This window comes from Musa acuminata, chromosome BXJ2-2, assembly GCF_036884655.1.
Source record: "Musa acuminata AAA Group cultivar baxijiao chromosome BXJ2-2, Cavendish_Baxijiao_AAA, whole genome shotgun sequence".
NCBI classification, from domain to species: domain Eukaryota; kingdom Viridiplantae; phylum Streptophyta; class Magnoliopsida; order Zingiberales; family Musaceae; genus Musa; species Musa acuminata.
Window position 1 is genome coordinate 26,427,549 of NC_088339.1, and position 14,363 is coordinate 26,441,911.

A 14,363-nucleotide genomic window follows, 5' to 3' on the forward strand; every position below is an offset into this window, starting at 1 on the left:
AAGAAGAGGTGCACCAGTTCCCTAAGCTCCTGATGGGAGCAGAGGTTTAAGAGGTAGCTGACTAACTTAAGATTAAATGAAACATAATAAAATGAAATAACCCAATTTCATATGAGCACCAGTGGTCTAGTGGTAGAATAGTACCCTGCCACGGTACAGACCCGGGTTCGATTCCCGGCTGGTGCATCTTTTTATTTCCATTTTTAACTAATGAAATCAAACTAAACCAATAAAAATAAGTTGGCTCTTCTTTTAATTGTTCTGGAAAACAAATTAAAATAAAAGATTTTACTCTAATTTTTCCAGTAATATTTCCAAACATCAAAAGAGAAAAAGAAAAAAAATGATTTAATTTTGAAAGACCTCATAAATACACAAAATAATTTATGGGAAAAAATATTTTCCATAAATTTTTAATTTGATAAAATTAAAGGCATGCAGCCAGTGATTACCCAAAGATTAGGACGAACGCAAGGATCAGTAGACCGCACTGCACCGCAGTTGCCGGGTCAAACTGCAAGGAAACCGTCAACACGCCCCCATGCTTCCCTCACGTTCTTCCTCTTCTTCCTCCTTCCCCCCCCCCCCCCCCCCCACTATAAAATGGTGCGGTTTCATCAACCATACCCACTCGGTTGTCTACCTTTCTTCTCTATTGTTTTCGACAGTAGTACTAAAGCAGCCAAGACGAGCAAGGGAAGTATGGGCATCATTTCTCTCACTGGAAGCATGTCCAAGTCCTTCCACCTTGCAGCATCCATGGCCAGATGCAACTCCCGGAGCCCAAGATTCCTTGCATTTGCCGCAACGAGGGGTTTGCAGGTTATAATGGTTTCGACACTGATATCATCAGTTTGTGATATCTGCACGGTTTGATGTATTGCCGCTGCTTGTTGTCGATCAGGGGAGTGCGGAAAGGAATGCTAAAGAGACTCACAAGAACATCAAGGACGCGAGTGCAGAGATCAAGAAGACAGCTGAGAACGTCAGGGAGAAAATTAATGCGGCTGCTGATCAGGTTTTAAATGGTCTCACCATATACTTCTCCGGAATGGCAATCTTGGAACGTACACAGACTCAGCTTCTTCCTCCTCTTAACAGGTGGTTGACCAAACAATCGAGGCAGCTGGTAATGTGATCGACTCAGTTCAGGGAGGAAGAGCAAAGGGAGTCTCGCAGAGTGCGTGGGGGTCGGCCAAAGAAACCATGCAGAAGATAAAGGACACAGTCGTAGGAAAGGCTCAAGAGTCGAAGCAGAGCATCAAGGACGGCGCAGAGAACACCAAGCGCGCCATGGACGCCAAACACTAGCACGGCTTTTATCTTTCTTCAGAGAGCACCGAGCAGTGTGCATGTTTCAATAACAATGTGTAAGGTCGTAGTTATTGCTGAGCCTCGTTTGCTCAGTCAATCTTGGCGAGCTCCATTTGTTCTCTGTTACTGAATTATGGATTGGAACCACTCAACTCCATTGGCATGAACTCATGAAATAAGTAGAAAAGTCATGAATTTTCTTTTCTTTTCTTTTCTTGTCTTTTTATTTCTGACTTCTGATTAGGGTTGACATGCTTTCATAGAACTCTTCTCGTCCTACTCATTGGAGTATCTGCTTTTTCCCCAGAGAACGCAATAGAGTCCCACAATTATGATGAATACCCCGATCAAGCTATGAGGAAAGAAAGAAAAATGATAACAGAGGAGTTAGTGTTGGATCACTAAATCTAAATGATATCAAGCATTGTTAATACTCTTTTGTGCCGATCCTTCACCTGCCAATATGAAGTCGTTCGGCGAAAATGAAGGCCGAGAGGAATCCTACGATCACCAGCTGCAGTGGGATGAATGTGGCGGCAAAGACCGGTCCCTTCTCACCAATACAATACGTCAGCAAGTAGTATGTGAGGCAAGAGATCACAGTTCCCTGCACAGAGTTTGATGGAAGTAAATTGCTGAATGGTACTACTCTTTGGGCAGGGCAGACGGGAGATCATACGCAATAGATGATGGTGAGGAGCTGTAGGTTCCAATCCAGTCTCCATGATGCAGCATTTCTTTCGAAGACGAGTGCAACTGCAGAAGATTGCAGTGATCCAAAGAAGCAGATCATGGTGTTCAATGATAGTCTGGCTGGATAGACCTCACAGATGATCGCCTGAGATATATGCTCACTGGTTTCAGTCTGATGCACCTTCACTCTCATCAAGAACACATGAAATGACTTTATAATGTCTGCATTATCTTCTACCTTTCAGATAATTCAAGATGTGTTTCTATGCTGCTATGTCCTAAAGCGAGCGAGAGAGAGAGAGAGAGGTCCGTGACCTGAAGAATAAGCCATGCAGTGTATGCGATGTAGCTGGTTAGGATAAGAACAGAGCCTTTAAGCCAGTCTTCTTTGTGATGCACATCACCTTCGGCATGCATCTCAATCAAAGGTCTCTTGACAAAGCCTTCCAACAGAAAGCCTTTCCAGAATGTGAAAACTAGGGCACCACTGATGCAAAAGATGGTACCCACAATCCTTGCCCTCCCCTTGGCACTCCTCAAGCTGGCCTTCTCCATCCTGAAGAGACACCGCAGCACCCTTCCAGTCAACTTGCAGCTCATTGCAGAATCTGAGTTCCAAGGGGCTTCAAAGCAGTCCCTGTACTAACCTCAGGATAGCTGTCAATATGAAGGTGAGAGCTGGGATGACATTGCTCAAGGCACTGGCGACGGTAGGAGAAGTGTAACCCAGTCCGAGGTAGTACACATTTTGGTGAATAGTTATCCCAAACATTGCCAGAATGAAGACCTTCACGAGCAGAGGAAATGAGAGGGAGGGCCTCCGGTTCCTGCAACGAGCAAGTGATTCAGCAGATACAAGAAGCCACATCGAGGACATCAGAAACTACTGCAGGCTGGTGTTTGAACCTCTCGAGAACATAAGCGAGAGGAGCCAAGATGAGCAAAGCGATGAGATGCCGGTACACGACGAAGACGAGGAAGCTTAGTCCCTGCTCTAATGCAAGCTTGCAGAGGATGTTGGATCCTGCATATGCTAATTGGACCACAACAATGCCAAGGTAGGGAGCACAAGCTTCCGTGGATTTCATCTCTGTGCCAAATGGCTCGCTCGCTGCGACTGTCTTCTTTGTAGAGTAAGAAAGCCTTGTTGGTGGAGTTCAGATTCAGTGGTGCAATAAGGCCACTATTGCTGAGCTCTCTTATATTGCTAAAGAGAGATGAAGTGGAATCAGGAATAGGATTCAAGTTCCATTGATGGAACGCGTACATGTTAGGCAGATCAGGATGAGATGATGTCGATAAAGCTCTCCTTGCAGGAACTAGCAACCTTTAATTCATAATGCTGGCAGTGTCATTCCGGTTACAGCAGATGAACAACGTGAACACAGGAAAAGCTCCTCGGCATTAATGTGTCAATGATCCATGTTGAGTTGATGGAAGAGAATGCAGAAGAGAATGAACTATCGCTTACAGAACCACAAGAAGAAGATCATACAGAGCTTGTGGCTGCTCCATCAAAAGTCCAATGGATCGACCCCGCATGAGTCTCACTTATGAAACCACATCCATATCTCAACAGCATCATGTCAACACAATGTGTCTCACATCCCTATGAAGTTAGCACATATGGATAATGAAGCTCATCCGACATCAAGACAGACACCGGCTTTGGATCTTGTTGTAATCTACCATCCACAATTGGATAACTGTCTTTGAGAGAAGATTAGTGCTACTTCTTCATTTCCAATCTGGATAAAGCAATCACCTACGGATCCAGTTGTTATCTCTAACTTCACTACTGCGTTTGACATCACTTGCTTCAAACAGAGCCCCATATTTTGAATGGAAGCAATGCCCGTAAATGTTACTCCGGTTGGAGCTGTGTTCTTGAAATCTCTACCGAGAAGATGTGCAATTGTAATGTGGGTAATGGAAACTGCTGCAGCTCATGATGCCATCATTGTTTACTCTTAATATTCTTACCTATGATAGATATCGATGGCTTAATTGTTAGGTGAGAATGAAACAATGTCATGACACTGCCAACACCATTAGCCCACTTCATCAACTGGAGAAAGAATTGGGAATACAGATGTTTCTGACTTGGCAATCGCATGTTAAATGAACTGATGCAAAGGGAAGAGACATGGAGAGAGCTCCTTCAATCAACAAATGTTTCAAGCACATCAACCATGTGAAATCATTTGTTGCAGGCAAGAACACCTGTGCCATGGCCCATTCTAAATCCAGGTTAAGGATTCCTCAGAAGACCCAAAGGTGATTCTACTTGGCTCCCATTTGTGAGGTGATCAGAGAGAATCTTGAAAAGGGCAAGGTGCTGAGTTCTGAGCTCAATTGTAAGCCCACTTTGTGCAAGGAGATATAGTGGACATTATATTCCAATTGTATTACTGCAAATGGCACCATTGATCCAATGGGTCGCTCTGATATATCCCATCAAATCCTCATGTACGATTCTCTGAGGCATCAAATATATGCTTCCTTTGTGTTGCCTTCCATCATTCTCTCTCTGTCTCTCTGTTTCTATAAATTCCTTCTTTCTTTTTCAGAACACATGAGTCGAAGCATCCTCAGAACATTAACTCTGCACATTTATCTTTTCTTCACTGCCTCTTGTTTATGTAATCCTTCTACTTTCTCTCTTCACCTGCGACTTGATATCTGTCAGTGTCCTTGAAGGGCATGAGATTCTCAAAACAATGGACCACAGCGGAGCAACTTATATTCTTTTATCCAGCATGCATGCAGCTTGGTGTTTCATTCTCCTCCACCATTCTTATGGTAACACCTCCCCCAACTCTTCATGGCACAAAGTATCTCCTTCCATGTCTCAGTGCCATATCACACTTGATTTATGGCAGATAAAACGGAGGCTGCTAGTTGCAGAGGAGAACCGTTTGCTTTTGAAGCGACAGGATATGATCCCAACTTGCAACAAAGCTCAGATTGCCAATGTGTTCTTATCCAACACTTATCCTATAAAATGGTTATGATGAACAACATGATGACACGAAAAAAAAATATCATGCACAATTTTATAACAAGGAAAAGAGAAAGAGACTATAGATCTGTGATCAGTGATGCAGGTTTTGTCACCATTGCTGCCCACTGCATCCTGCAGCAACATACAGAGTGAATTGTTGTCATAAGCAGATCTTGATGATGCTCTGTTGATTGAGGAATCGAACATTCCTACAACCCACATGCAGATTGGGAATGCAAAAGGCATCGGGAATGATGTGACCATGATGTTTGATCTGAAATGGAAAGTGCAATAAATAAACATTCGTCTGAGTTATCAAAATCGCTGTTATTATTTTAGTGGTTGATTTACGACTGATCGAAGCCCAATGACTATATCAAATACATGCGATGTTTACATGATCACACATGCATGAACGTTGTCATCGTTGAAAAGCGCAAAAGCATGATCATCGACGATCATGGAGTAGGCGGGGTCAGGGAAGTATCCATGCACCGTCGAGGTGTATCCATGGCGGTAATAATTGTGGGTGGAGGAGAAGGTGGAGTCCTCCAGATACTGAAGCGCGAACGGGTAGTACTCGGCGTCGTAAGGGAACGGCCACAGCTCGGCCTTCCTCCCCGTGCGCCGCACCGCCTTGATCACCTTCCTCTCCTCCACGTAGCCCGTGACCGTCACCTTCTGCTTGTCCATGTCGATCTCCACTGTGTCCACCCCTGCGTCAGTCAGGCTTCCACTTAGCGGCATTTCTCCATTGATGACCACAGAGACGTGCAAACGAAGTCTGCTACCTCCTACCGTTTAGCTTGGAGATGGCTTTTCGTACTCTCCGTTCGCATCCTTCGCAGTCCATGTGAACCATCAGCTCCACGATCTTGTGACATGCGATGGATACAAGAGTACGTAGATGCAGGAAGCAGCCAAAAGACCGAGTAAGCATGAATTAAGACACTTACGGACAATGCATCGGACGTGGATGTCTTCTGCCGTCGAAATCTAAACATGGCTGGGAGGGTGGGAGCGTCGGGAGCAGGGAAAGGGCCGTATATAAAGAAAGAGGTGGCAGGATCTAATCACTTTTACCAAAAGATACATTGCTTTCGGAACATTAAATCCGTAAATAATGAAAAGATAATGACACAGGAATTATTGGGACGGCTGAATCTATCATATCAGCATTAGCCCCACTTGCCATATACTTATATGGAGTAATCATCCGCGATGATGACCATAATTTGAGTTTAGTTTGGGTGCAAGTGTACGTGGAGATGGTAATAGGTGAAGAAACCCTATTGGCCAAATCTACGGCTGACATTTATTTTCCCATAATGCAACTAAGCCTCACACTTGCATGAATCTGATTCACTATTGATGGACCAATCTTATGCCAAAGTGAAGCCCACTTGTCGATCCAAGGTCAAGAAAAGAAAGTTTTGGCAATTGGAAGGAACTCTCTCTCTCTCTCTCTCTCTCTCTCTCTCTCTCTCTCTCTCTCTCTCTCTCTCTCTCTCTCTCTCTCTCTCTCTCTTCAAATTTGAAACATGAATCATTTTGGCTCTAATTTTTTTATTTAAGCTAATATACTTTTGATACTTTGTTAATCCATTATTATATACAATACTAACAATGAATTTTGGATCTATCATAGATCTGAGTCCATATTAAACCTTTGGCCAGAGCAGATAAATACGTGCTTGTTACACAACTTCCTTCACATATATGAACTGCTACAAGCACACCGTCCATGTGCACCAACATGACCATACATATATACCCAGATGTAGCGCTTATCATAATTACATGACGCTGCATGCGTTGACGTCGTCGTCGTTGAACAGGTTACTGATGGGGTCCTCCCCGCGCTGCGGCACCGGGATGTGGCCGTGGTTGTCGCCGTTGTAGCCGTGCCGCCAGTAGTTGTAGCTGTCGCGGAAGGACTCCTCGTCGTAGAAGTAGTCTTTTTGGCTCGTGAAGTAGAGCGGCAGGTCAGGGTTGGGCCAGAACTCGGCCTTCTTGCCGCTCCGGCGCACCTCCTTGAGCACCTTGTTCCGGTCGACGTACCCCATCACCGTCACCTTCTCCAGATCCAAATCCACCTCCACTGAGTCGATGCCTAAGAGAAGAGAAAAACGAAAAGGCTCTTTCTTTCACTGGTTTGCTTACACGCGCTTAATAAAGAATGAAATGTCGTGTGAAGAGTATTAATGATTTGAGGCTCGAGCTATTGATGGAAGTCACTACTATTGTAATGATTTCAGTCACCTCTAAGCTTTTGGAGAGCGTGTTTGACAATCCTCTCGCAACCTGTGCAACACATCCTCACTTTTAGCTCCACTGTCTGCGAGGATGAAAAGAGTAGATAAAGCAAACAACACAAGTGAACAGTGCCGAAGAACATGCTAAAGTAAGTGGGTTACTACGATTCCTAACTTTCAGCCCAGGAGAAGAAATGTTGCAGGTCTAGTAAACCGTGCATCCTTTTGATTGAATTCTCTCGGAGAAAGCTTATTGATTCTGTGCTGACACAGAGGGACAAAGATTTTTCCCTTGAAACTAAACAAAATAGCGGGGAAGCAAAGGATGAAAGCCAACCTGCAAAGAAAGAGGCCTTCCCTTGGTGATCCTCATATTGATCATGTTATTGTCTTCAGTGTGGTAGTGGGTGTTGCTGCTGCTGTTGCTGGTGTTGTAGAAGTAACTTCTGTAATTGTAACTCCTGTGGCCGTCGCCGCCGGAGAAAATTGTGGAGAGCAAAGAGCTTAAGACTCTTCCCATGGCTCACAGGATTTGCAGAACTAATTGGAAGTGGGATGGGATAGAGTTAGTAGCATGCAGACAGCACGATATAGTTTCGCCAAGGCATCGCTTCCCTACATCATATACTATTATATCTGCGAAGATTCCAGTGGTTTCCTCTAGCGGCCTTCTTTCCTGCTGCCGGACCGTGATACTGTGCTCGTTCTTCAGTGCTTATTTTCTTTGGAATAATTTATCCTTTGTGCAGGGAATGATATCTTGGTGTCGAAGGCTTTCTCCCCTTATTAATGCACGAATCAAGGGTCAAGAGCCCCCACAGGAGGACATGGCAGACGCCTAGCAGAGAGAAGGAGAATGGATTAGGTGAAGTCAAGTGCTGGAGCGTGCAAAGGGAAGAACAATATTCTTAAACCTGCTTTTTCGTTTTCAATCTTTTCCGGACACCATCAGACTTATGCCTTCTGCCTGGAAGCAAACTGACGGGTAATTCCGGGCATCACTCACTCGTCCTCATTTTTAGTAAGCTTATATAGCGCATTGTAATGGAGAATAAGCTCCACCACTGTCATCACAAGAACCATATGTCCTGTCTACTGAGGAATCAGTAGCTTCAGCAGAAAACGAGGCCTTGGATCTGCACTCCACATGATCTACTTCTAAATTGCCTGTCTTTGGAACTAGATTCTATTCCAACCAAATTTTAAAGATAATAAACATATATAATAAAAGGATAAGGAATTGCTGTACTGCATATTAATTGTATCTTATGTTAAGAATGGAGGACACTTCAGCAGAAACAAAGCTGATGCTCAAGCAGCTAATCTTTATTTGTGTGCTAGGGATAATAAATGATTCAGTGCCTTGGTTACTAATTCATGGATCTTTAACAATTAGTTGTTTGACCAAAGACATCAACTTTATCTGCAAGGAATATGATTTCCCTGTGCATAATTATGATCAGTAATCATTATGGCTGTGGTGACAAAAGGACACCTAATTGCTTTTCCCTATAGAACAAATATATATATAGGAGTGCCACATATCAGCTTATCATTGATGTATTGGAATTCTGAGGAAGAGAGCCTACTAATTGGTGGAGCAAAATGGAGCTTTTGATGCTCTAAATTGGCCCTTCCTCCAAAGCCATACACAATGGAAGCAACTGCAAAGCTAAAGAGTTGAGGAAAGGAGCTTTTGATGCTCTAAAGCCAATGGTTTGGCTTTCTATATTACTTACTATTCTATAAAATGCAGCTCCATTTGTTCAGCAAAATATTGGAAGAAACAGATTCCAAGCTTCCTCTTGAATCCTCCTACGAAAATACATGATTTCCTATTGGTTGGGAAGCACAAACAATATCGCATTGTGCTTCGTCAACTGCGTGTTGTGATGGTTTCCACCTACGCAAGATTTGGTGCAGATGATTAATAGATAATCAAATTATCTATTTACCTACTTATGCTTATCTAAACTTGATTAATAGATAATTTGATGCAAATTAAGTGGGTTAGACGACCGTGAGCATACTTTTCCCTTTGACGACGACGATGGTGATCATCAACACAAATTTTGACGCGTTCATATCCTTTAAGCCTACCTCTCCGTTTCTCCCGGTCTAATTGCGTAACCGAAATGAGCGGAGGAGCCATTTCGATCCATTCCGCTAAAGAAGCCGTGTTTGGACCCGCCTGTGGCGGCTCCCCACCACCGCCCTCCTCGATCGCGTCGCCCCGGCCTCACGATGGGTGGGCCCCGTCGTCCTCCGGCACCGCAATCTCGCCAACGCGCTCGGCTCCCTGATCTTGGATCTGAGCGACCGGAGCGGGCGCGGAAGGCGATTGGATCGGAGACCGTGTTGGATGATTCATCTCGTTCTTCCTATGGAGGTAATGCTTGCCTTCATCCCCAATCTAAGCATAATTCCCTACCTTCTTCTTATCAATACTAGTTTTCCGATTGCATCAGTGATGTTTATGATCGAATCTCTTCGATTAAAGTTGCTAATTTAGTGCCTGTATTAATAATTTTAGATGATCCGCCAAGACATATAATCTCCGTCCCATTGCCTGTAGAACACATGGGCTTGATTAATCAAGCCCGCAAAGCCAATGGGCCAACTTATCACAATTCAGTCGACAACAGTTTCAAATAGGGTTAAAGAAATAGAGATTTTGGTCCTTCTTTTTATGATGACTGATCGAGCCTTAAATAAATCCATTATTATAAAGGGAATTTTCGGCCCAGCTAAAGCTAGGCATACTATTTAGGTTGTTTTGTGTCATGGAGAATTTTGTTGGATGTATCCTAAGATAATTCTCTATGTCAGCTCTAAGATTTCATATTGATTTCATGTAAGTCCTTGAAAGAACCTCGGAACCTCGGATGTGGTATGATCAAGAACAAAGGAAAACCTAAATAGGACTCCCTGTCCATCATATCTAACCTCATAATAACTATGCTTTATGGTAGATATGGATGTGGAATTCACTGATGCGTTAACATTATCAAGAAAAATCTTACTTTTATTTTTGAATGTCCCTTTCTTACCATGGAACAGCACTCCGCATGTAAGAAGTTATTAGTTTTTGTTATACTAATTGTAGAATTGAGATTCTTGAAGAATGAGATGCCGTACACGATAATTTCAGCCGAATGTTAGCCACTTTGACATCACGTGAATGCCATAGTAGTGCAAAATTCACAGCAATTTACTATGCTCATGGATGGAATCACTGGAAGACAAGAGCCCCAGCAACAGCTTGCAGAAACCGCAGCTTTTCAACCTCTCTCTCTGTCTCTCTGAGGGCAGAAGGCAACCTAACAGCTAAGTCTCAGCTGTTTTGCCAGGGTTTTAGGGGGGTGTAGTGTGTGCAACTGCACTTCATGCCTGGACCTCTCCACCGGGCATCAAGAAACTATTTCGGTGTGTTCAAATAAAAGAGGAGTAAATGAGAGAGGGGCCAGATAGAGGATGGAGTGAGGATGTTCTCTCTGCAACGTTGTGTTGCTTAGATCTGTAGACATGCTAGCACATGATGATGCTGCTATACACTAGCATGCATACACAAGACAATAGGGCTCATCTGAATAAGTGATGACCGAGGGATGGAGGTATGAATCAGCTATGCAGGTCCCGCATGAGCCAACCTTCTTCTTCAAAGCCATAATGACTCATAACACATCTTCAGTGATCATAACATTGACACCCAGAAGAGTCACTGTGAGTTTGGTGGCCAGTCTCAGTGACGTGGGAGAGGTTGGGGACATTCCAAGTGGCACGACTCACATGGTAGCATCGTTTATGATATGGATATGCCCCATCTGGTGCCTCCTTTTTCCCAATATCAGGATAACTGTACCTCTACTGCTAAGTCAGTCCACATCTATAGGTAAAGATAATAAAATAATGGTGGCATCTCAGGATGTTTCATTGCAAAAGCATACCTCAATCTGGCTATGAACTACTGGTCCATGCACACACACACACACGTTGTATAGCTCATACAGGATAGAAACTAAGCACGAAGACAGCAACATTGGTCAGCTGCCTACCTCGCAAGGTGAACGCTGCACGCACTGTATCATTTTGCTGGCTCCTTCAGTTGTCACATTCAGCAAATGGACCCCCTCTGATGATCAGTAATGGTAGTGTCATCAAGTGGACCTTCAGAAAGAAATCTGATCTATATACGTATATCTGCATACTCCAATCTGACGGTTTATGTTATGCTCTGATCAGTGTATCACAATGACAAGTCTCTCCATCTTTGGCAGTGGGGATGTTTCATGGCTTCTGGTTTGCTGTTGTAGGGAACCATGCAATGGATAAGGTAAGAATTCCTTTTGAGCTATCTACATGAAGTGACCATTAGTTTGCAGTTAATAATAGTGTAATAGATCATATTTGCACTGGAGCATATTAATGATACTAGTAAAATAAAGAATTATCAATTGTTAAATTTTTAAACTTTTCCTGATCATTCTGGAAGATTAAGCTTATAGACGACAAATATAATGCATTTGTAGTCTAGTATCTGTTCCCCTCAAGTTAGTGTGAGCTAGCAGTGCTGTAATTGAGGGGAGTGTCTTTGCTGAACCCCGAGGTGTTGACTTGAAATGATTATAGATAAACTGCGCATGTCTTTACATATACCCGCATTAGGATGCAAGTGTATTTGTGAACATTGAGCGCTTAGAACATCAATTGCAACTATTTTCTATGAACTTTCATGTTGTTTTGGTTGTGTAAGATCTTCTAATGAGAAGTTTTTTTGGCTACAAAAAACCTCCTTTTTTTGTTTTGTACGAAAGAAAATGTCTAAGAAAATACTTTATATGCTTCCAGAAATAGTTAGCATTTATTGTTTAGATTTATTGTCAAAAAGCAAAAAGAAAATCTCCAATTTACTTCTTACAATTATTGCTAAACAACTTTTTCAGACTATAAAGCAAGATTTTGTTTTCGTACACTCAAATACATAGACAGTACGATATTTGCACAGATGACATGAATATTAAATAGCCATTAAAATCACTATAGAGCTACAGAACCATAAGGAAAGGAATTTTGGTTGTCAGTGCTCAACTTGTCACACTTGGCTCTTTAAAGGGAACATATCTGTGCGGTTGTTATTCATCTGCGTGTCCTATGCCCTGCGTGCTGGGAGTAACTCTGGCATACCAAAGTTGAAGGGTTCTCTTTTGTTCTTCTTACATCCGCCAATACGCATGTAAACTCATTTTAGAAGTTCAAGTAGAATAAACATAATGCATGAATAGAATTGCAGCTGATTTTATATACTGTATCATGAAGTCACTAAAATTTAACATTAAACGAGGGGTTAAGCCCCATGAGCAACTTCCTACCCTCTTTAATAGCTAATAAGTTGCTTCTTCGTCTGAATGCATTGATAACTATCTTCCACAAACTGAGATGATGTGTGTGTTTACCTGATGATGATTTGTTCATCTGTGTCAACTCTTTGGAAGTGACATAGGAGCTGATTGCAGGTGTTTAAAATATGCTGCCATAGGGAGAAGATATGAGATTCAAGTAGGCTAATGGACTGATGTGGCCAATTCTGAGCGCCATGCTTCGATGGCAGACATGCTTCTTGATGCATATTATAAGTTTTTTCTTTTTTAAAAAAATCAAGTAAAAGGAAGGAGGGACTTGGTCCATTATATTTTATTCAAAGAACACAGTACACAGGTACACAAAGAATAGTCTGAAACATGAAAACGAGAAGAGAAGGATGACAAGAGGTAAGACATCAACCATGTCACCCAAAGATGCTATCAGAGTTTAGGCATGCTGGTTTCTCTCTCTCTATCTCTCTCTCTCTCTCTCTCTCTCTCTCTCTCTCTCTGTGCAGGCTGTCTTCGTAGGTGAGTCCATGGAAGGAGATGGTGGGAAGATGGACTGAGAACTCAAAAGTGCAGTCACTCGTGAAGAATGAATGGGTATCGGACTTGCAGGTATCGTTGCTCGAGGACATGGAACCATTCAACCAAGGCAAAGTTTACTGCTTTGAAGTAGCACACTGGTAGTTGTGCAGGAAAAGGGCAGTGGTAAGTCATATGGTCTGTAGCTTGGAGAGGACCACAGGGATGGGGGTGGGGGGGCGGCGAGGTGGTGGCGGTGTCTGTGAGGTCTGGCTCAGCATCAATTAACAGTTGGTGACAGGTAGTAAGGGAGCATCAACCAATATTGGACCTGTCGTAGGGGAATTAAATTATTAAACTATAGATAACAGGCGTCAGATGTACAACAGTGCTGCAAGCCGTTGATGCGTTGTCACTGGCACACGATACACAACACGTCAGATAGAGTGACCTTTTTTTTTCGTGTTAAAAGAATAATAAAAAAACATTATTTATCGCTTTTCTTTTTTTTTGTTAGACCTTCCGATCATAAACTTAGAAAATAGCACGAGGATTCAATTTATTTTGGTATACATGAATCGTTCATTCATCAAACGTGTTTATATCGTAGTTGGGCAAATGTGCTGGAAATCCAAAAGCCCTCCAACTGTGGCACTGAGTGGTAACATGAATCAGCCTTTCCCACCTCTCTGAATTCCCTCGTCCGCCCCTCTTTAGGTCTACACTTCAGTTGGTACATGTTGTGATACTCTTCAAATTTGATTTGATGAGCGTCGAGTAGCATGGGAATATGGTGATATAGATTTTTATGTGTGTTAAAGGTTATTCTCGATTGCACGACCAATCAGATTCAACAAAGCAATTGCATGTGTTTAGAATCATAATATATGCAATTGTAGAGTTATTTAAGATACATCCGAAATAAAAATATCGAGTTATATCATTTGCAGGAAGACTAAGATCGAAATATATCTCTCAAGAGAAAAGATGTACTTAATCACAAAAGTTGTATTAGATTGTTCTCACCTTTTGATCCGGTGGTTAATTCTAAAAAAATTCTAATAAAAAGTATTTCATATCTTACTTGTGCGGAAGAGTATAATGGTAAAGTTATTCTTTAGCTAATTTCGAAAATGAATAATCATGGTCATATGATTAGGGATTTTTGGTTATTATCAATACAGAGAAAAGTCGGAGTTCCAAGGTGGA

The 14,363-nt window shown here is 42.5% G+C and overlaps 4 protein-coding genes, 1 long non-coding RNA gene and 1 other non-coding gene across 7 annotated transcripts; 3 read left to right on the forward strand and 3 right to left on the reverse strand.

Moving 5' to 3' along the window:
* The first annotated feature begins 115 nt into the window (after positions 1-115).
* On the forward strand, positions 116-186 carry TRNAG-GCC (transfer RNA glycine (anticodon GCC)). The gene has a single exon. It is a non-coding gene; the product is annotated as a tRNA-Gly (tRNA).
* A 474-nt stretch (positions 187-660) lies between these two features.
* Positions 661-1,524, forward strand: LOC103976349 (uncharacterized protein At4g13230-like). The gene is made up of 3 exons (XM_009391545.3): positions 661-822; positions 905-1,018; positions 1,102-1,524. The coding sequence occupies exons 1-3, from the start codon at positions 703-705 to the stop codon at positions 1,309-1,311; spliced, it is 444 nt and encodes a 147-aa protein (XP_009389820.3). The 5' UTR covers positions 661-702; the 3' UTR covers positions 1,312-1,524.
* On the reverse strand, positions 1,491-3,146 carry LOC135604992 (WAT1-related protein At5g07050-like). Its single transcript, XM_065094656.1, has 6 exons — positions 2,914-3,146; positions 2,655-2,834; positions 2,323-2,563; positions 1,994-2,152; positions 1,770-1,921; positions 1,491-1,666 (listed from the first exon to the last, which is right to left on the reverse strand). The coding sequence occupies exons 1-6, from the start codon at positions 3,093-3,095 to the stop codon at positions 1,591-1,593; spliced, it is 990 nt and encodes a 329-aa protein (XP_064950728.1). The 5' UTR covers positions 3,096-3,146; the 3' UTR covers positions 1,491-1,590.
* Positions 3,147-5,323: 2,177 nt separating this feature from the next.
* Positions 5,324-6,022, reverse strand: LOC103975887 (heavy metal-associated isoprenylated plant protein 45). Of its 2 annotated transcripts, XM_009391006.3 has the most exons (3): positions 5,968-6,022; positions 5,810-5,885; positions 5,324-5,727 (listed from the first exon to the last, which is right to left on the reverse strand). In XM_009391006.3, the coding sequence occupies exons 1-3, from the start codon at positions 6,013-6,015 to the stop codon at positions 5,405-5,407; spliced, it is 447 nt and encodes a 148-aa protein (XP_009389281.1). In that variant the 5' UTR covers positions 6,016-6,022; the 3' UTR covers positions 5,324-5,404. The 2 variants fall into 2 exon arrangements, with proteins under 2 accessions (XP_009389281.1, XP_064950729.1); XM_065094657.1 differs by having other exon boundaries at positions 5,810-6,018.
* Positions 6,023-6,694: 672 nt separating this feature from the next.
* LOC135604993 (heavy metal-associated isoprenylated plant protein 44-like) lies at positions 6,695-7,959 on the reverse strand. Its single transcript, XM_065094658.1, has 3 exons — positions 7,604-7,959; positions 7,274-7,349; positions 6,695-7,124 (listed from the first exon to the last, which is right to left on the reverse strand). Exons 1-3 carry the CDS (start codon positions 7,784-7,786, stop codon positions 6,808-6,810), a joined length of 576 nt encoding a protein of 191 aa, XP_064950730.1. The 5' UTR covers positions 7,787-7,959; the 3' UTR covers positions 6,695-6,807.
* A 1,377-nt stretch (positions 7,960-9,336) lies between these two features.
* LOC135605655 (uncharacterized) lies at positions 9,337-13,707 on the forward strand. Its single transcript, XR_010484498.1, has 3 exons — positions 9,337-9,655; positions 11,544-11,599; positions 12,780-13,707. It is a non-coding gene; the product is annotated as an uncharacterized LOC135605655 (long non-coding RNA).
* The last annotated feature ends 656 nt before the right edge of the window (positions 13,708-14,363 follow it).